This window comes from Periophthalmus magnuspinnatus, chromosome 19, assembly GCF_009829125.3.
Source record: "Periophthalmus magnuspinnatus isolate fPerMag1 chromosome 19, fPerMag1.2.pri, whole genome shotgun sequence".
In the NCBI taxonomy this organism is placed as follows: domain Eukaryota; kingdom Metazoa; phylum Chordata; class Actinopteri; order Gobiiformes; family Gobiidae; genus Periophthalmus; species Periophthalmus magnuspinnatus.
In genome coordinates, this window is record NC_047144.1 from 610,479 (window position 1) to 633,078 (window position 22,600).

At 45.7% G+C, this 22,600-nt stretch overlaps 1 protein-coding gene across 1 annotated transcript in view; it reads right to left on the bottom strand.

Annotated features, from left to right (window-relative positions):
• LOC117387127 (paired box protein Pax-2-B-like) overlaps positions 1-22,004 on the bottom strand; it is a 35,943-nt gene extending 13,939 nt beyond the window's left edge. The window contains exons 1-5 of the mRNA XM_055229798.1: positions 21,962-22,004; positions 19,884-20,049; positions 17,712-17,909; positions 7,616-7,695; positions 7,165-7,281 (exon numbers count right to left, since the gene is read on the bottom strand). Of these exons, the coding sequence (XP_055085773.1) occupies positions 7,165-7,281; positions 7,616-7,695; positions 17,712-17,909; positions 19,884-20,049; positions 21,962-22,004 (604 nt within the window). The remainder of the gene's footprint in view (positions 1-7,164; positions 7,282-7,615; positions 7,696-17,711; positions 17,910-19,883; positions 20,050-21,961) is intronic.
• Positions 22,005-22,600: the final 596 nt, after the last annotated feature.

Here is a 22,600-nt window from a genome sequence, read left to right on the forward strand (position 1 = left end):
TCTAATGTAAAGTGAATTGGAGCCAGAGTCAATGGAGGAGGAAGTGCGCCCATGATCACTTCCTGTTTGTAACACGGTGGCTAGCAGGTTAGCTACATCCATTTCTATAAACAGTCTACGGCACTGATGCAACACTCAGAAGGTGGCTGGCTAATCCTACTTCACCTGCTAAATTATGTCTTTAAAATATTGTAATCTACTTTATTTTTGTTTAATAAAATACGTAAAACTCGTCTTATTCAAAAAAACACAAACCCGGCGCGTACGATCACATGATAAATAACGCCGCAGCCTCGGGTCCATTTCCCCAAAGCTGTAAAAGTGTCTGGTCCTTACGGTGTCCTCCACGCGCTGAGCTCCTGTACAAATCTGTCACTATGAATCCGCTGCGATTATATCCTCCTCCTCTGCTGCCCCCTACAGTTATAAATCAAACGTATTGATTGGTCGATGTGGGAAAAGGGGAGGCGGCTAAAACGAACTTAAAACGAAGATCAGGCCTTAACTCATTTTGTCTATAATCCATCCATACATCCATTTTCTTCCTCTTATCCGGGGGCGGGGGGGGGGGGGGGGGGGGGGGGGGGGGGGGGGCGGCAGTCTGAGCAGGGATTCCCAGACTTCCCTCACCCCATACGCTTCCTCCAGCTCCTCTACCAGAATTCTCAGCGTGATCTTTCACTTCAGTGTCAGAAATTTGCGCCGTTACTCAACCCCCAAAGACGTGATTGTAACAACAAACTTTACGACGTAAGATTTATATGAATGTTCAGCGGTTACCATGGCGACGCGACGCACACATTAGCAAACGCTGTCTAAAAACACGATTTAAGATTGTACGGAAGCTCTAGAAAAAAAACGCAAAATGGATTTAAAGAGCACATTTTCAGAAGCCTGTGATCAGTACAAGTGTCCGTGGTCCTGTTTAGGAGTTTGATTTTTACGCAAAAACCTGTGACTCATGGAAAAACTGTTGGCTAATGCTAATGCTAATGCTAGCTAGCTTGTGACTATAATGTTATCTGAGAGCGACTTGCTTAACAGCACAAATCAGCTCCGGGGTCAGAACTCTGAGATGTGTTTAGTTTATCTGTTCAACTGAAGAGATTTGTGATCAGTGTATCTGACCCTCTGCTCCTCTGACCCTCTGCTCCTCTGACCCTCTGCTCCTCTGACCCTCTGCTCCTCTGACCCTCTGCTCCTCTGACCCTCTGCTCCTCTGACCCTCTGCTCCTCTGCTCCTCTGCTCCTCTGACCCTCTCCTCTGACCCTCTGCTCCTCATTCCGTGTCTCATGCACCACAAACACACAGCCTGTTTATATAAAAGCACAGAGCTAACCTGCTAGCCACCACCGCGCTACAAACAGGAAGTGGTCACGGGCGCACTTCCTGCTCTATTAACATCGTCATTCTGGTCTTAAATGTTCGTATTAACCCTCTACATGATCCTGGGGTTTTTATTTCACTATTGTGTCTGTAAATCAAGATCTGAACATTAATAACAGACAAATCAGGTCCTTCTGTCCCCGAGGTCGCTCCTGTTAGCGTTAGCAACAGGTTTGATTGACAGCGTTGCTAAGCGCCTGTTCCCTGATGAGAAGGGGCGTCGCCTTCACCAGCCTGGCTCCTGATTGGCTCTTTGGTTGCTATGACACTCTGCTCCAGCCTCGACGAGCTTCACGTGGAGCTGAAGCTGCGGGGGACGTCACTCTCGCTCTGTCACTTCGTTAAACCGTCCGCGGCCCGCCCGCCCGACCCCACGGGCGCTCCCCAGAGCCCACCCACACACCCGTCTCTCCCCGGACGTCCCATCTGCTCCACGGCGACACACAGATACTGAGCGGACACGATCGTCCTGCTCAGAAATAAGGTCATTTTTAAAAGTGTGGGTTAATTAACAAACCTTAAAGGGGAGGGGTGCACTTCAGCGGGGTACTCCCTGAAACACGACGTATTTACAGCAAAATGTTATATCTGTGTAAAGAGGGTTTGAATGGGCCTCGGGAGAGATCTCTAGATGATTCAAACCTGCATGGAGGACATTTAACCCTGTTGAGACGTGTTTGGGTGAAAAGCTCCTCCCCTTTAAGGGGGCGGTTTCATCTGTGACAGATTCAATTAAAGACACAGACTTTTATTTAGTTTAAATGAGGCTTTTTTTTCACTGATGATCCTAAAATGAGTTTGGTCCATTTGTGTCTGTCCCTCGGGACGTCCCATCTGCTGACACACCCCCTCCTCCTCCTCCTCCTCTCTCCTCCTCTGTCTCCTCTCTCCTCCTGTGTCTCTCCTCCTGTCTCTCTCCTCTGTCTCCTCTCTCCTTCTCCTCCTCTGACAGATCATGTGAGTACCAGAGGATTCGTGTTTACGTGTCTCTCCTCTCCTCTCTCCTCCTCCTCTGTCTCCTCTCTCCTCCTCTCTCCTCCTGTGTCTCTCTCCTCTCTCCTCCTCCTCCTCCTCTCTCCTCCTCCTCCTCCTCTGACAGATCATGTGAGTACCAGAGGATTGGTGTTGACATGTCTCTCCTCTCCTCTCTCCTCCTCCTCTCTCCTCTCTCCTCCTCTCTCCTCCTCTCTCCTCCTCCTCCTCTCTCCTCCTCCTCTCTCCTCTCTCCTCTGTCTCTCTCCTCCTCCTCTGTCTCCTCTCCTCCTCCTCCTCCTCTGACAGATCATGTGAGTACCAGTGGATTGGTGTTGACGTGTCTCTTTTTTAACACTCTCGTAACAAGGGCTCGCTCTCCATCAGATCAGATCAGTGACACCCAAAGGTCACGACCCCTAAAGGTCACGACCCCTGCCCCCCACCTCCTCCTCCTCTTTCATGACCCGGGACGAGGGGACAGACGACAGGACGATGTCCACATCCTGAGAGTCTCTGAGTCTCTGAGTCTGACACTGATAATGTTCAAAATGAAGATGTTGAATTTAAATAAAAAACTTTCTCAAATTTTGATAAAATAATAATTAATATTTATAAATGTAATAAAACAATCTGTGTTTAATTTTACACTCAAATATGTAAAATACAATTAATAAAATAAATATATTCTTTTATGTAACTAAGTAGCTGTAGTATGATTAGAATAAAGATAAATAAATAAATAAATAAATAATAATAATAATAATAATAATAATAATAATAATAATAATAATAATAATAATAATAATAATAATAATAATAATACATAAACTTATAAATGAATACATAAATAAAAATCCAGTCATATTTTTTGAAGTTAAATATTTCTGGTTCATTTAAACTATAAAGACTAACACTAAAAACACTAAAATAATAAAATAATAATAAATAAAATAAAATAAATCACTATAATCAAAGGTTAACGATCCATGTGTTTAAATCAGATTTAAAACGAGAGATTAGGATTTTTTTAATTTTTTTTTTTTCCCTCAATGAATCAAAATAAGGAACAAAACTTTAACTGTGTTTTGTTTCATTCTCACACGTTTAACTCACAAACCAAAAACACTCTGTTCCACCTTGTGATGTCATCGTGTGGTGATACAGGAAGTGCTCCACTGTGTTTTTAAACTCCACACACCTTCATTTATAGAATCATTTGGATCATTTCAGTCCTGGAGTTGTCTCTTATCTCGACTGAACTAAAGGTAAAAGTGGGAGGAGTTAACTTGAAAACTACCACTTGATGACATCACAAGGTGGAACAGAGCGTGTGGTTAACCCTTCATTAACCTCCTGTTTAAAAGAATAATCCGTGTCTTTTCTTTATGTCGTCCAAACCAGGTCGGACTCATATTTGAATCTCACATTTCCGGGTAATTCTCTCGTTTCATTTGTTAAATAAACCGCACGACTCCAGCGCCGCCAAAGCGTTTAACACCGAGCGCCGCGTCTCGTTTCTGTTTACATCATCCAAACTCGCAATTAGCACCAAACACGAGCGACTCCATCCAATTTGAGCTTTAATTTGATCTGATTTGACTGAAGCAGGAGGGAACGAGGCGGGTTTGTGGAGAGGAGGCGCGGAGGGAAAGCAGCTGTTTACAAAAAGGAGAAAAGCCGATATCCTTCATTCGTCGAGTTATTACGACAAAAATAAAATAAAGTTGAGCAGGATGTTGCTGTTGTGTCTCTGAGCAAAACACTTCACCCTCAGTGTTTACACAGATCAGACACTGGCCTTAGCAACAGGTTTGATTGACAGCGTCGCTAAGAGTCTGCTCCCTGTTCAACCAGAGGTGTGGACGACAAGGGGCGGGACCTTCAACAACCTCGCTCCTGATTGGCTCTCTGGTTGATATGACACCCTCTCCTCCCACTCTCCTCCTCCCTCTCTCCTCCTCTCTCCTCCCTCTCTCCTCTCCTCCTCCCTCTCTCCTCTCTCCTCTCCTCCCTCTCTCCTCCTCTCTCCTCCTCTCTCCTCCCTCTCTCCTCTCCTCTCCTCCTCCCTCTCTCCTCCTCTCTCCTCCTCTCTCCTCCCTCTCTCCTCTCCTCTCCTCCTCCCTCTCTCCTCTCTCCTCTCCTCCCTCTCTCCTCCTCTCTCCTCCTCTCTCCTCCCTCTCTCCTCTCCTCTCCTCCTCCCTCTCTCCTCTCCTCCCGCTCTCCTCTCTCTCTCTCCTCCTCTCTCCTCTCCTCTCTCTCTCTCCTCCCTCTCTCCTCTCTCCTTCTCTCCTCTCTCCTCTCCTCCCTCTCTCCTCCTCTCTCCTCCCTCTCTCCTCCTCTCTCCTCCTTCTCTCCTCTCTCCTCCCTCTCTCCTCTCTCTCTCCTCCCTCTCTCCTCTCTCCTCTCCTCCTCTCTCTTCTCCTCCAGAGGGGGCGCTGTAACTGCTCTGGCCTCGCCCTCGTCCGCCGCGTCGCCGGGGCTTTTGTAAACGTGTGGACGTGTTTAGAAACAGAGACGCCCCAGACGCAGCGGGACGTCCTGGAGGAGGCGCTGACCCCAACGTGTCAGGACACCTCCTTAATCCTCCTCTGCTCCGTAAACACAGACGTATGGAGCCAGAGCCACAGAGGGGCGGGGCAGAGGGGCGGGGCTGGGCAGAGGGGCGGGGCTGGGCAGAGGGGCGGGGCAGAGGGGCGGGGCTGGGCAGAGGGGCGGGGCTGGGCAGAGGGGCGGGGCTGGACAATAACTGACTTGGACCTGGAGTTGTGTTTGTTTCATTCACATGTTTGAGTCACTTTATTATTCGTCTGTTTCATCTACAAAGATCAAAATGCGACGTTCCACCTTGTGATGTCATCAAGTGGTAGTTTTCAAATTAACTCCTCCCACTTTTACCTTTAGTTCAGTCGAGATAAGAAACAACTCCAGGACTGAAATGATCCAATTCGATCTAAACATCAACAACAAACGTGACTTTTTGTGATATTTTATATTTGTACTTTGTGCATCTCAGACACTTAAACCTCAACAGACACATTTAAAGACTCTCTGGAACATTTTTACAACAAATATAAAGATCATGACATCTCTGGACTCCTCCTCCTCCAGACGCTCCACAGTGAGGTCCACAGAGTGAGGTCACACAGAGTGAGGTCACACAGAGCGAGGTCCCTGCTCCTCCACCTCTAGACCTCACAATGCGTTAGCGTGTTAGCACATTAGCGTGTTAGCACATTAGCATGTTAGTGCATTAGCGTGTTAGTGCGTTAGCATGTTAGTGCGTTAGCGCTTTGGTGTTTTAGCGCTTTAGCTGGAGGCGAGCGTCTCGTGGAATGTTCCAGAAAACGGCGACGGGCCGCACGCCGCCACTCTCCTCCTGCCCTCATCTGCCCTCGGCCTGCGGCTAAAGCCAGGTGCGCTCGCTCGCTCGTTTCTAGCGCCGCCGCTCCATTTTTCCCGCACATAAACCGCTCTCTAAATCACACAAACGGCTCCGCTTCACGTGGAGATCATCATCGTAGAAAAAAACACTGAAAACGTTTTGAAACGCGCCGCTGTCTCCTCCACCGCTCCGCTCTGTCTCCACGGCGATCCGCATGTACGACCCCGGCGCTCCGTCATGTGCATCACAGAGCGGCTAATGTGACGTTAGCTTTTGGGGGAAATGCCTTTGGAAACACAGGACGTTAGCGTTAGCGTTAGCGTTAGCGGGGTTTGATTATGTCGTTTGCTGTTGTCCGTGTCCTGCTGTGTTTTATGTCCTCGCCAAGAAATCTACCTCCGACAGATCATTAGTCATCACGGGCTTCCCCCTCCCCCGACAACTCCTCCTGTTCCCGCTCTTCTTCCTCTTCCCATCTGTTCTTCTGTCTCTCCTCTCTCTGTGATGCCTATGTCCCTGGTCTCTAAATAAAGATATCGACTTGAGTATCGAGTATGAAGTATCAGTATCAGTATCAGTATCGGTATCGTTCTGTTTGTGTTAAATGTCGTTTCAGTGAATCTGATTTGGTCCAAAACAAAAACACAAACTTTATTCTGTAGAAACTGGTCTCCTCCCCCTCTATCCTTTCCGCCTCCTCCTCTCCTCCTCTCTCCCTCCTCTTCCTCCTCATCCTCCTCCTCTCCCCCCTCCTGTTCCCCCCTGCTCCTCCTCTCCTCCCCCCTCCTCTCTCCTCCTCTCTCTCCTCCTCTCTCTCTCTCCTCCTCTCCCCCCCCCTCTCCTCCTCCCCCTCTCTCCTCCTCCTCTCTCTCCTCCTCCCCCCCTCCCTCCCCCTCTCCCCTCTCTCCTCCTCCTCCCCCTCCCTCCCCCTCTCCCCTCTCCCCCCCCCCCTCTCCTCCTCCTCTCCTCTGGATGGCTACATCATTTCGACGTGTAATTACCTGTGGCTCTTTAATCACCTCCATAAAGATAAAGTGGAGGAGACAACAGCGGAGGTCGTGTCTCCAAATCAAACGTTACCGCGGCGACGTGACAAGGCGCCGTAACGACTTTAGTGTTTTATACAGGTCACCTGACGAGGGACGGCGCTCTGCTGACCGCAGCACAACGGACCGCCATAAAGCACCAGTGTGTGAGGAGACGTTTAGACCGGGGTTAGACCGGGTTTAGTCCGGGTTTAGTCCGGGTTTAGTCCGGGTTTAGTCCGGGGTTAGTCCGGGTTTAGTCCGGGTTTAGTCCGGGTTTAGTCCGGGTTTAGTCCGGGTTTAGTCCGGTTTAGTCCTGCTCTTTTATGTCGCCATAAACACATAAAGTTCAAACATGGAACATTCACATTAAATATAAAGTATAAAGTCTTTACCTTCGTCTCTTTTCCTCTTCTCTCCGTTGGATCGGGGAATTCCCAGAATTCCGTTGATGGAGTAGGACCCGGCGGGATCCGAGGCGCTGGAGACCGGAGGAGACACGGCGCTGGGGACTGGGACAAAACAGAGACACTTTTTAAATAACATGTGTCAGACGCTAAAGTCACACTGTGTCACTTTTCTGACAGAGGGTTGACCTGTCCTCCTATAATGTGTCTACATACAGGTCAGATCTGTGGAGAGGCGGCTTTAATGCTCTGGTCCAAACGGCTGAACAGAAACAAATGTATTTAGAAATGAAACAGTCAGAAAAACAAAGACAAAAGCATGAGTGTAAAGAGCCGCTAAAGAGCCGCTGAAGAGCCGCTGAAGAGCCGTTAAAGAGCCTCTGAAGAGCCGCTGAAGAGCCGCTAAGGAGCCACTAAGGAGCCGCTAAAGAGCCATTACCGATGGTGTGTCCGGGTGACGTGAGCGACGAGCCGTCTGGAGACGGATGGAACGGCTGCTGCACTTTGGTCCTGATGATCCTGAACACAGACACAACAGAGGTCAAAGGTCAAAGGGGATCAGGGCAAAAAAGGAACTACAGCTCATAAAAAACACGACCCACATATCGGAGAGTTAATCGTCCTGTGGAGTCTGATTCTGTGGTATCGGCTCATGAAGCACATGTGAGAATAATTAAATCGTGTTAATCGTAGTAAAATGTTTCTCCACAGACACAAACTTTATTTAGAACAAAAACAAACGTCTCAGTTTCTCGTAGAATCAGACACGAGATTTGACCTTTATCTGGATGAAAATGCAGCGCAGAAAGAACCGATTTATCAACTACAAACATTTAACAGGGAGCGGGCGCTTAGCAACGCTGTCAATCAAACCTGTCGCTAATGCTAATGCTAACGCTAACAGGAGCGACCTCGGGGACAGAAGGACCTGATTTGTCTGTTATTAATGTTCAGATCTTGATTTACAGACACAATAGTGAAATAAAAACCCCATGACCCATGACCCGTGATCACTTCCTGTTTGTAGCGCGGCGGTGGCTAGCAGGTTAGCTCTGTGCTTTTATATAAACAGTCTGTGATGGCGAGGGGGCGGGCGCCATCTGACCTGGAGCTGCAGATTTAGGCTGAGTTTTTCTCTCAAACTGAAAACACTCTGTTCCACCTTGTGATGTCATCATGTGGTGATACAGGAAGTGCTCCGCTGTGTTTTTAAACTCCACACACCTCCATTTATAGAATCATTTGGATCATTTCAGTCCTGGAGTTGTCTCTTATCTCGACTGAACTAAAGGTAAAAGGAGGAGGAGTTCACTTGAAAACTCCCACTTGATGACATCACAAGGTGGGACAGACACACACATACACACACACAGACACATTCGTGATGGGGCCGTGTGACCTTTGACCTTCAAACACATTACATCATTCTCTTTTAAATCCGTGATATTTATGATAAAAACACAAACTCAGCGCTGTATCGACAGACTCATCTCTCCGCTCTTTTCCCATAACAGTTTTTCGACCTGGACTTGAACGCTGTGTAAATCTCAACACTTTATTTGGTTTCCATGGCGCCCACATCGAATAAGCCGTTTAGGAGGAGGAATGAACGCCGCCGCCGCCGCCGTAGCACAAATCCCCCAAAGAAATATGAAAATGGCTCCGCGCTCGGATCAATACTTCGACTGGGATTGGGCCAGATTCATCAGTTTATGTATTTGAGGAGGAGGAGCAGTGAGGAGCCAGAGGAGGAGGAGGAGGAGCCAGAGGAGGAGGAGGAGGAGCCAGAGGAGGAGGAGCCAGAGGAGGAGGAGCCAGAGGAGGAGGAGCCAGAGAAGGAGGAGCTAGAGGAGAAGGAGGAGCCAGAGGAGGAGGAGAAGGAGGAGGAGCCGGAGGAGGAGCCAGAGGAGGAGTCAGTTTAGTTACTGTTAGTCCAATATAAGGAAAAAACACAGACTGTTTATATAAATGTTCATCGCTGCCGCCGCGATAAACAGGAAGTGATCACGGTGCACTTCCTGCTCCGTGACTCTGGCTCCAATTCACTTTCTATTGAAAAAACATGTCCCGTCTCTGTCTCTGCTGCTTCAGACTCATTTTGGTCTTAAACCAGGACTAAACCAGGACTAAACCAGGTCTAAACCAGGACTAAACCAGGTCTAAACCAGGACTAAACCAGGTCTAAACCAGGACTAAACCAGGACTAAACCAGGACTGAACCAGGACTAAACCAGGACTAAACCAGGTCTAAACCAGGACTAAACCAGGACTAAACCAGGACTAAACCAGGTCTAAACCAGGACTAAACCAGGTCTAAACCAGGACTAAACCAGGTCTAAACCAGGACTAAACCAGGTCTAAACCAGGACTAAACCTAAAGCCTTAGGCACTAATATTGTGACATTTCTTTCCATCCTTTCTTTCCCTCCAGTTTGTCTTTTCTTCTTGTTTTTCTCCTTCTTCTCTCTGTCTCTCTGACGATGTTCTGATTCATTTTGCATTGATCACGACTCGAGCCGTTGCTTTAAATGGCTCTTTTTCAGGAGCCGTTTGAGCATGAAATGAATCCTCTCTCTCTCTCTCTCTCTCTCTCCTCCTCCCGTCTCTCTCTTTTTCATCCCTCTCTCTCTCGTTCTTTGTGAGAGACACTGTCCTCTTGCTCGTCCTCAGCTCACCTCTGTGGAACACTGGCTCTTAACCAAAGTTCACATCTCCTCTTTCTTTTTTTTTCTCTCTCTCTTTTTCTTTCTCTCTCTCTCTCTTTCTTTCTTTCTTTCTCCTTTTCTTACTCTTTCTCTTTCCTTGTCTTTTATCTCTTTCCACCTCTCCTCTTTTACTGTCCTCTCTCCTTTCTCTCCTTCACTCATAATATTTGTGAGTAGAGATAATCAGATTTTTAAAAACTCGAGCCGATATTTGGCCTTTTTAGTGTATGGGATATCGGCGTTAAATTTCCAGCACAGGCCGATATTTCGATAAACACCTAAAGCTTCATATTTACACGGTAACACGGAGAAATCGCTGCACTAAACGCGACGGCGCCGCCCTCCTGAAGGTTTGTGCTTTAAAAAAGTCTCAGAGCAGCACTGAGGTCAAAGGTCACGCGCCAAGAACCAAAACAAACATGGCCGACGCCGACAGACGAACTTCAGCCGGTTTAACGTCACCACTGAGAGAAAAACGTCTGTGTTTTTCATCTTGTTTCGCCGTGAAGCTTCGACCAATCACGTTCAGGTAATCGCCGCGATGTGATTTATAAATATTATAAATACGTCAGAGTCTTGCAAGTGTCAGTCCAGTCTCGCCTCTCCGCAGATCTGAGCCTGCCACCTGTTTGTCTTAATGCAATATTGTGGAACATTCCAGACAAAGCAGCATCGTCACAAGCGGGTGACAGCAGAAATGTTACACAGTGGAGCTTTAATCGGTAATGAAAAGGTTTAATATTGGCCTGACTGCACTGACACAGTTTACACACGTTTATTTATTAGCCACAGTTAGCATTAGCATTCGTTAGCATTAGCATTAGTAATAGCATTAGCATTAGCATCGCGGGGGCGTGTCACAAAACAAACCCACACTCATTTAGTGTAGAGTGTTTCATCAAAAAAACAGTTTTCCCCTGAAAACGCCAGAGAAAAGGAGGCGCAGAGAGGAGGAGAAAGAGGAGGAGAGAGGAGGAGAAAGGATAAAGAGGTGGAGAAAGAGGTGGAGAGAGGAGAAAGAGGAGGAGGAGAAAGAGGAGGAGGAGAAAGAGGAGGAGGAGAGAGGAGGAGGAGAGAGGAGGAGGAGGAAGAGAGAGGAGGAGAGAGGAGGAGAAAAAGGAGGAGGAGAGAGGAGGAGGAAGAGAGAGGAGGAGGAAGAGAGAGGAGGAGGAGGAGGAGAAAGAGAGAGAGGAGGAGAAAGAGGAGGAGGAAGAGGAGGAGGAAGAGAGAGGAGGAGGAGAAAGAGAGAGAGGAGGAGAAAGAGGAGGAGGAAGAGGAGGAGGAAGAGAGAGGAGGAGGAGGAGGAGAAAGAGAGAGAGGAGGTGAAAGAGGAGGAGGAGGTCTGAGATTCTCTAAACTGTAAAATGATTTAAATGAGTTCAAATACGTTGGATCCAGAGCCGTTTCATTGTTGAGTCGACTGAGTCTGATTTATTTATTTATTTATTTATTTTATTTATTTTATTTCCCTGTTCAGGCTGAACGAGCTCAGACAGAATATTATTATTTTTTTGCATAAATATTGAAATGACTCAGAGATTGACAGTTTAAGATTTAACCCACTCGTTTACATTTGACCCCCAGTGTCTCTGGGTCAAACCTCAGGACCATCTCAGATCAGGAACTGAGGATCTGATGATTTGTCAAAACTGAAATCAGGAGAAATCAGGAGAAATCAGGAGAAATCAGGAGAAATCAGGTCATTCGCCAAAAACTCATGTCATGATTTTAGCCGATCCAGATCAGGGTCATGTTTCCTCAGTGTGCTCTTCACCGTCTTTAAGATGAAACTGAAGCCCTGCTGTTTCTGAAGCCTCTTCCACTCTTCACTGTGATTGGTCAACTCCACCTGTCACTCACTCAGAGCAGGACAGACACCGGCCAATCAGAGCAGGAGTGGGCGGGGACTTTGAGTCGCTGCATTAAACAAAAAAACAGAGAATCGTGATCTGGAGATTTGACCAAAAAACAAGGATGAGATCTAATGTTTATCATCCAGACTGAAACAGGACTGAAACAGGACTGAACCCAGACTGAAACAGGACTGAAACGGGACTAAACCCAGACTGAAACAGGACTAAACCCAGACTGAAACAGGACTAAACCCAAACTGAAACGGGACTAAACCCAGACTGAAACAGGACTAAACCCAAACTGAAACGGGACTAAACCCAGACTGAAACAGGACTAAACCCAGACTGAAACAGGACTAAACCCAACCTGAAACAGGACTAAACCCAGACTGAAACGGGACTAAACCCAGACTGAAACGGGACTAAACCCAGACTGAAACAGGACTGAAACGGGACTAAACCCAGACTGAAACAGGACTAAACCCCAACTGAAACGGGACTAAACCCAGACTGAAACAGGACTGAACCAGGACAAAACCAGAACTAAACCAGGACTAAATCAGGACTAAAATACGACCAAAATGACGAGTCTGACAGCAGCAGTTATGGAGCAGGAAGTGCGTCCATGATCACTTCCTGTTTGTAGCGTTAGCGCGTTAGCACATTAGCACATTAGCTCTGTCCATGTATAAATTAGTCTTTAGTCAAAATGTTCGCTTCAGCCTCAAACCTCAGACTCTGGATCCTGACCATGTTCAGACAGAACTGCTCAAATCACAATATGTTTTTTTTCCCATAAGCCCCGTCCGGCCGCGCTCGGAGCCGCGCCGAGGGTAAATTGGCCTGTTTTATGACCCGGGGGACGGCGCGGTGACCGGGCATCGATCGCTCTGATGTGGACACGATCGCTCACGACGAAAACGCCGCTGATTGTTCAGGGAGTCTGAGGCTGAAGATTGAATCACTCCACTGAGACTCCCACGCTCGACCACACACATACAGGAGGAGGAGCCACGAGGAGCCACGAGGAGAGACAGAGGAGCCACGAGGAGCCGAAAGAGCCACAGAGGAGAGACAGAAGAGCCACAGAGGAGCCACGAGGAGCCACGAGGAGAGACAGAGGAGCCACGAGGAGCTACAAGGAGCCACAAGGAGCCACGAGGAGACACAAAGGAGCCACGAGGAGCCACAGAGGAGCCACAGAGGAGAGACAAGAGAGACGAGAATGTCACAAAGACTCCCACGCACACTCGACCACACACATACAGGAGGAGGAGCCACGAGGAGCCATGAGGAGCCAGAGAGGAGCCACGAGGAGAGACAGAGGAGCCACGAGGAGCCACGAGGAGACACGAGGAGCCAAAAGAGCCACAGAGGAACCAGAGAGGTAGAGACAAGAGAGACGAGAACGGCACAGAGACTCCCACACACGCTCGACCACACACATACAGGAGGAGGAGCCACGAGGAGAGACAGAGGAGCCACAAGGAGCCACAAGGAGCCACGAGGAGACACAGAGGAGCCACAGAGGAGCCACAGAGGAGAGACAAGAGAGACGAGAATGTCACAAAGACTCCCACGCACACTCAACCACACACATACAGGAGGAGGAGCCACGAGGAGTCAGAGAGGAGCCACGAGGAGCCACGAGGAGAGACAGAGGAGCCACGAGGAGAGACAGAGAAACCAGAGAGGAGAGACAAGAGAGACGAGAACGGCACAGAGACTCCCACGCACCCTCGACCACACACATACAGGAGGAGGAGCCACGAGGAGAGACAGAGGAGCCACGAGGAGCCACGAGGAGCCACAGAGGAGAGACAGAGGAGCCACGAGGAGCCACGAGGAGCCACGAGGAGCCAGAGAGGAGCCACGAGGAGAGACAGAGGAGCCACGAGGAGCCACGAGGAGCCAAAAGAGCCACAGAGGAACCAGAGAGGTAGAGACAAGAGAGACGAGAACGGCACAGAGACTCCCACACACGCTCGACCACACACATACAGGAGGAGGAGCCACGAGGAGAGACAGAGGAGCCACAAGGAGCCACGAAGAGCCGAAAGAGCCACAGAGGAGCCACAGAGAAGCCACAGAGGAGCCACAGAGAAGCCACAGAGGAACCAGAGAGGAGAGACAAGAGACTCCCACGCACACTCGACCACACACATACAGCCGAGAGGAGCCACAGAGGAGCCAAAAGAGCCACACAGGACCCACAGAGGAGCCACAGAGGAGCCAAAAGAGCCACACAGGACCCACAGAGGAGCCAAAAGAGTCACAGAGGAGCCACAGAGCCATGAGGAGACACTAAGAGGAGAGCCAAGATGAGTGGAGAGGAGCCAAACTGAGCCACACCAGTGCAAACTCTGTCATGAAGCTTCAGACTCGTCATAAAACTAAAAAAGCGTCGACCCCAGAGAAGCAGGTCACTGGGATTAAAACAAAACACATTTAAATAAAACCCATAAAACAAATCGAGACAAACAATCTCACACTTCTTTTTTTTTTTTTTTGGCCTCACAAAGTTTTATTTATTTTACGTGATATTTTTGATCATTTGTTTTTTTCTCTGATGTTTTAGGAGATTTGTTGTTTTTTTTAAATTGCGATTTTTGAGCTGACCGATATTTGGCCTTTATAGTCTATGGGACATCGGCCTTAAATCTCAGCACAGGCCGATATTTTGTTTTGGTGGATTTGTTGTCTAAAAAAATCCACATAAAGTTTTATTTTTACTTTGATAAAAGAGACAGCGGCACTGACCACGCCCACTCTGCTCTCCTGGAGGATTCTGGGACATTTACACTAAATTTAAATAATCCAAATCCATCGCTCTGGATTATAAACATCAGAATCAGCATCGTTCATAAAAAAAACCCCAAAATAAATAAATAGTCAATAATATTAATGTTCCATCAGATGTATTTATTTATTTATTTATTTATTTATTTATTTTGGACAAAGGCAAAACTGGAAAATTGAGAAATGATCGATATCCAAAAAAAAAACAAAAAAAAACCCACAAAATAAAAGCATTATTATTATTATTATTATTATTATTATTATTATTATTATTATTATTATTATTATTACTATTATTATTGTTATTACTTTTATTATTATTATTATTATTATTATTATTATTATTATTATTATCATTATTATTATTATTATCATTATTATTATTATTATTATCATTATTATTATTATCATTATTATTATTATTATTATTATTATTTGTCCGTACAGTTTTTCTGCTGTGGATCGCGTTTCTTCTGTTTTTGTGGATATTTAAATCACACATGTAGTTTTAGTTTTAACGACATGAATCTGAATCATTGAACATGTGACAATCCCACGGTTCAAAGTACTCGAGTATGTCCTCACATGTACTCGAGTAAAGGTCCACACATGTACTCGAGTATGTCCACACATGTACTCGAGTAAAGCTGCAGTGCGGGTTGTGCCTTTTGGGTTAAACGCCTCATTCTTGACCCAGTTCTTCTCGTGTGTCTCTGTTATTTATGTTGAAGAGGAGACGCCACGGGCAAAACTCATTATTTTTATTTATCTTTTGTTCTTTGGTCAGTTTGGTCTCTTAGCAACGAGTTTTAAACCAAACGCACACAAGGGTTTTTACACATCTAATCCCAAATCTGATTTATTCACGTTTTAACCCAAAAAAATGAGGCGAAATTTGAATTTTTAAGCAAATTTTGAGTCAGATCTCGTTTACGCAAATGTTAAATAAGATCCAAAATCCTGTCTGTGTGTTTTTGTGTTTAATGTGACGACAAAAAGAAGCAAGAAACGTAAACCTGGGCCTGGGAGGAAGTGTCTGGGGTGAGGGAAGTCTGTGTGTCGCTGCTTAGACTGACGCCCCCGAGAAGAACGAGAAAACACAAGAACGGACGGACGGACTTTTATGTTTCTGCTTTGAATGTGCCAAAAATGATCCGTTTTTTCATGTTTTTTTACTCATGAAAAGACGTTTTTTTATATATAAACTAAGATCTGTAAAAGTAAAAGTTTAATATTCATCTGCAGAGTCGTGACTTAAAATGAAACGATGATCAAACGACTGAAAAGGCACAAGAGGAAGAAGAAATATAAATGTTTTTTGTTTTTTTTCTTCACTTTTTTCCAGTAAAGACGAGTAAACGTAGATGAATCTCTTTTTTTAATATAAAACTGAGATCTCTAAAGGTAAAATTTGGTTCATATTTATCTGCAGAGTCTCAACTTCAAATGAAATTAAGGGAAAAACTTTGAAAAGGAAGAAGAAGAAGAAACATTAATCTACTTTCCCACTAAAGACGAGTCAAAGTTGATGCGTTTCTTGTAAAAATGTGTTTTTTTTGTGTTAAGTTTGTGGAGTTTGTTGGTTTTTCTTCTTCACCGTTTCCTGTTTTCTGTGATTCAAAACGGTTTAGGTTTAGTTTTTTCACATCGAGCGAAATCAAACATGAAAATAAAGACACGAGAAACACAAACGTCGTTAAAATAAAACCCCTGACACTGTCCCGACGGTTCAACGTGGAGTAAAAAAACGCAGAGACCGTGACCCGTCTCCGAGTCGCCGGGACGAACGCCGCTCTCCACGAAAAGCCCACGTGATAAATGATTTTCAATTTACGCACAGTCTGCCCACTTCATTAAGTCTGTTTACATCCAGAGCGACTAAACCCACACACATTTACCACCGGGACGTCTCCATATGAGCCTTTTGTCTTTTCACAAAAGTCAAAACTCGCGGCTCTTTTTTTTTGGGATCCGACTCTTCGTTCCAGAGCCGTTCAGACGCCTGGAAACGGCAGACGCTGGTGTAAAAAAAAGCCGTTTTAATCAAATCTAGCGACGGACGGAGATGTAAAAGTGTTTAAACCGGTTCAAACTGAGACTGGAGGGAGTTTGTCTTTCAGAAATGTTACAAAACGTGAACAAAACGAAGAATCGACAAAGAGAAACGCCGTTATGTCGCCAAAATGTGTAAAAAAAAAACCCCAAAAACAACTCATCCACAGGGGAGTCAACGAGGGCCACACGGGGCTTTGTCTGGAGGCCTCAGGGTCTTAGGGGGCCCCAGAATTGTATCACACGGGGGGCCCATGTGAGACGTATTGCCCCGGGGGCCCCCAAAATGTTCAAGGACGCCCCTGCTCCTCCAGAATATTCTCGTTTTAAACTCATAATTATTCATTTTTAATCGTTATCGTGACATAATCGTGCGTCTGGATCATTTCGGTCTGGACTGCACTGATAATAAAAATAAAACCAGATGTTTTTACGATGTCAAATGTGATTTTTCGCTTCCAAAATCACCACCTGAGCTCCACAAACGCCTGATATTTTTTAACAATCCGCACAATCCTCAGTTTAAATGTAGATCATGGCTCAAATACGTCGTTTTAAAGTGTTTCTGAGATGGACACGGAGACTTTTTTCATCGTTTTCTCGCGTAAAACTAAGAAAAGTGCATTCGTTTGTGTGTTGTTCTTCGAGTTAAACTGGTATTTCACTTTTATTTGATGCAGCGAAGGAGAAATGAGGACGGACAGAGGTGGAAAACAGAGGTAAATGTGTGAAAAAGGGCAAAAGTACAAAGTGATACTTGATTTAACAGGATTTTTATGGCTTAAAAAAGGGAAAAAGTGTAGACGAGCTGTTATTTATCATGTGGATTTTTGTACAACTGAGACATTTTGGGTTTTTTTTTTTGACTATGCATAAGATTTAAAGTGTAAAAGGTTGAATAAATAACTCATCTGCCTCATTCCAGACTCAAACTCACCACTAAACTGTTCGATTCTGCTGTTTATTCACTGCAGCTCATCATTTTTTGAACAGTTTTTCACACTGATCCGTCCTTAAAGCTCTAATCCGTGTAATTATCAGACTCTTTAAACATGAGATTCGGATCCAGGCGTTGAAGGAGAGCCCCCTCGTTCCCGATCTCGTTCCTTCCCGTGTCGTTCCTCACCTGTTTATGGAGGACACGCTGGGGACGGTGTCGTTGTCGCAGATTCCCTCCGCCAGCAGCCGGTCCCGGATCTCCCACGCGAACATCGTGGGGTTTTGTCTTTTATAATCGGCGATTTTATCCACAACTTTAGGCGTGGCCACTTTGGGTTTAGAGCCTCCGATCACGCCCGGTTTGATGCTGCCAGTTTCATAATATCTGTAAGAAACAAAGCGTAATGAGCGCAGACATGAGCCATATGCGCTTCGTCTTTACGCGTAAAAACCTTACAAATGTTTGACTTTTTTAATAATTATTCCCGCACAAACACGCCAACAGCAATGACATAAAACAATAATTAGCTTAATATTTGCACTAAAATTCCAGATAAGCTCCAATTAATGAGAGGGCTCCGCTGAAAAGACCGTTGGCATCGCTTTTTAATTTGGAAACAAGTTAAACGTTACGCAAATGGCGCTATTATGCAAATCACGAGTGCATTATGGGTATCTCCTTATAAAATTAATTCATTTGGCCATTTTAACTAATTTTCCGCTTGGCTTGGCTCCATTCAGACCTCTTTTTCCTCGCGTCTTTTCTGCAGAAGTCCAGGATATTGGCGTTTTTTGTGTTGAAATGAATCGCACGGTTGAGTGAACGGGATGGCGCCTGAGTGAAGCCATTCTGGGCTAAAGAGGCTTCATTTACTTGTATTTTTTTCATAATTGGTTTATTGTATATGCTACAAAATATAAAAAAAATACCCAGTGTCAAACCAGATACATTTGTTTTACGCTAAAACTCAAAGTGACGCAGCAGAGTGACGCAGGACGCGCGGTTATTTTAAGTTTGTGTCACAGTTTGTTTGTTTTTTTTTAGCCCAAATTCCCAAAGTCCTGTTTTTAAATTAATTCTACATTGACATTAACAAGTTTTATACAAATAAATCAGCTTCTGTAGACACATATGAAGGCCTCTTTTAAATCTCTGCTGCCAATAAAAGCCGCAGTTACGGAAGCTGCGTTTTTTTTTATTGCGTAAAAAGCGCACAAAGTTGTTAATAATTCATTTTACAGCTCTGTGTTTTATTGACACGTGAATCGATTCTTAAACATTTAAAAATGAAGCGGTGATTAAAGCCATAACGTCCCAAATGCGTAACGTCCCATTGCGCGTGTTCCAGTGCGCCAGGGGGTGCGCTCTGTGCGTGACCCGCCCCGCACTGCGCCAAAACGCGCTCTTCACATTTACTGTTTTTATTCCACAAAACATGAACCTTCCTTTTTGTCATTACATCCACATTTCAGTCCAAACAGGCCCCACGCTCCTGGCTCCACGTTTTGGACACGTCTCTCCAGGCAGAGCGCAAATAAAAGTTTTCTATTTGTTTTGCCCAAAATATTAACCTTCCTTCTTATTTCCACATTTACGCGCGGTGCCAAAGTGTCCTTTTTGGGCACAGATCGCCACGCTGTGTACAAATAAATGTTGTTCATGTTTTCTACTTATATTTCCCAAAATATTAACCCTCCTTCTTCTCTTTACATGCGCATTTTACAACAAGAAAGCAGCGCAAGTGTTTAAAATGACGCAACTACAAGCAACATTACGCACGGTGCCAGGTGGTGCGTTTTGGGCACGACTTATCAGGCAGTGTGCAAATAAAAGTTCATGTTTTCTATTTGTATTTCCCAAAATATGAACCCTCCTTCTTTTATTTACATGCGCACTTTACAGCAAAAGAGCAGCGCAAATATTCAGAATGACGCAAAGAGCAAAAGCAGATTTACGCACGGTGCCAAAGGGTCCTTTTTGGGCACAGATCATCATGCAGTGCACACATAAATACTGTTACTGTTTTCTACTTGTTTCCCCAAATATTCACACTCATTCTTGTGTTTACATGCGCAATTTACAACAAGAAAGCAGCGCAAGTGTTTAAAATGACGCAACAACAAGCACGATTACGCACGGTGCCAAAGTGTCCTTTTTGGGCACAGATTGTCATGCAGTGTACACATAAATGTTGCTGATGTTTTTTGCTTGTATTTCCCCAAATATTCACCCTCATTCTTGTGTTTACATGCGCAATTTACAACAAAAAAGCAGCGGAAATGTTCCAAATGACGCAACTCAAGCCAAACATTACGCACGGTGCCAAAAGAGTGAGTGTCGTGGCATTACCGGCCGTACCTGCCCAGGATCTTGCTGACACAGCCGTGGCTCACCCGCAGTTGCCTGGAGATGTCGCAGGGCCGGACCCCCTGGTGCGCCAGCTCCACGATGCGCTGCCGCACCACGTCCGGCAGCGGCCTCCCGTTCACGAAGACGCCGCCGAGCTGGTTCACCCCGCCGTGCCCTGCGAAGGAGACAACAGCGCGAGGAGCACGGCCGCGACATTACATAAAGGCGCAGAGGAGTCAGGGCTGTGGCTCAGTGCGGCTCAGATCTACACGGGACGTTTGTTTCACGTGTTTGGTGCGTTTTGTCTCCACGGAGCCTCGGGGTTGGTCCCAGGCGCTTCACGTGGAGACAGAACGCGCGTGGATCATGTTTGGAGAGTCAGGACGCGCAAACTGCATTTATGTCTTTGGATTATTTATTTGAAATGTGTTTTGTGTCGTGGACTGTGGCTCTTCGGCTCCTGCGTGTCCAGGTCGTGTCTCTGAGCCGTGGACAGGTCAGGTCCACTCAGGACAAAGTGCAGTGTATTTTTCATTTTTATTATTACTATTATTTATTATTATTTGTTCTGTTCACTACGGACCAATTGTTGTATTTTCTTAATAAATATTGAATTAAATTGAATCGTGTTATTTTTGTCACACAGAAAAGCACCAGCCACTTATCACTTTATTATTATTATTATTATTATTTATTTTTTATAATAATCCACATTTTATTTTATTTTTCTGTTGTTTGGAGCAATTTGACAAAGTGAAATATGAAAATAAATCACTTTAAAATGATCCGCGCGGTGCGTTTAAAGCAAAACCACGAAACATTTCAACAAAAATCAGCAAATATGTGAATGACTGGAGCATTTTAATGATTTAATGATTTTATTTTCTCACATTTATCCTCAGTGTGGAAGTTTAAACGCGTTAAATGTGTTAAAATCAGTTGAATAATACATTTTAATTTTATTTTTTTTTGTGCAGATGAGGAGTTCACACATGACTGAACACACACACACACACACACACACCCCCACACACACCCACACACACACACACACACACACACTTCTCCTTTAATTGTCCGTCCTGACCTCACGTTTTGCGCAGCGCCTTTTCTCGTTTGCGGATATTAAGTTGCGCCTTGTTCCTTCTCTGCGCTGAATAATTGAACACGATTTGGGCTGAGGATATTACATCAGATTACACACTCCACATTACACACACCTCACACACACACACACCCCCACACAAACACACAAACACACACTTCACATTACGCAGGGTCAGGAGAAGAACAGAGTCTCTCCAAATGACGCGCGCTCAGGTCGGACGCGTAGTATCAGTGGAAGGAGTAGTAGTAGTAGTAGTAGTAGTAGTAGTAGTAGTAGTAGTAGTAGTAGTAGTAGTACCTTAAATAATATATGTGTAAGTGACGTGTCCACCGCTGAGGCCCAAACGCGGGGAGACAGCGCGGGAAAGAGCGTGCGTAAAGGAAACGTGCGTAAAAGACGCGCTGGATCAAAGTCTTTGTTTCACTTTGACTTTGGTGACACTTTGAGCTCAGGCCTGTTTCTGTTTGTGCTGCGTCAAACCCCCGCTCTGGACACGAGTCTACATGGATTTAGGTTTCATTATTTATCCTTTTTGCCTCTTATTATTACAAGTTTATATTTTTATTTATTTTATTATTATTATTTTTTTTTTCGCGTTTGTAAATTTAAATTCGTGGCACAAGTTTAATGTGATTTTTTTTGCGTCATTTTTAATATAAAATAAAAATCGCGACGTGTTTGGCCCGTGTCTTTGTCAAACATATTTATTTTTTGGTGTTTTAAATGAGCTTTTCGTTGGGAGCAGCTTTTCAAACGCCAGAAAAGTTGAAATGTGACGCTGCGTAAAACACGTTTAAGTTTATTTATTTGTATTGAGTCGAACCTGCGGCCAGTGATGCAGCGGGTGGGACAGTGTGGAGTGTTCTGAGTGTTCTGAGTGTTTGTTCTGACTGTTCTGTTTGTTCTGTTTGTTCTGTGTGTTCTGTGTGTTCTGTGTGTTTGTTCTGAGCAGGTTCCCCTCGCTCCTCCGGATACTCACGGTGCATCGCAGTGAAGGGGTCCGCTTTGCAGTGAATATCCATCGGATAGCAAAGGAAGGACAGATAATCAACTGAAGCCGCCGTTTCGCCTTCCTGATCGGGACGAAAACGCGAAGAAAAACGGTGATACGTGGAGCCTCGGAGCCTCGGAGCCTCCTGTCCCGCGTTGAACCGACAACTTCTGCCCCAAAAGTTGCCCCCGCGTCGGTCTCAGCAGAGCCGCCCCGGAGTGAAGCAGGTGCGCGACATTTTATCTGCTCAACCTCCACTTTACAGCCAAAAAGAATCAGAATAATCTCAGTAAAAGTCCCGAAACGACACGGAGCTCCCCGTCTGTCCCGGTCTGTCCCCGGTCTGTCCCCGTCTGTCCCGGTCTGTCCCGGTCTGTCCCGGTGGCCTCGCTCCCAGCACCTCGCGCGTAAAGGCTGTTCTCGCACAAACCCTCCCGCTGCAGCCTGTTCTGTGGCTCTAAAAATCGGGCCGCCCTCCTCCTCCTCTCTTCTCCTCTCTCCTCCTCTCTCCTCCTCTCTTCTGTCTCTCTCTCTCTCCTCTTTTTTATTTTTTTTTCAGCTCTTCGTGTTCACTTCTGCTGATGACTTGTCAGACAAAGCGGTGCGGCGCGCGGTGATTCGCGGGTC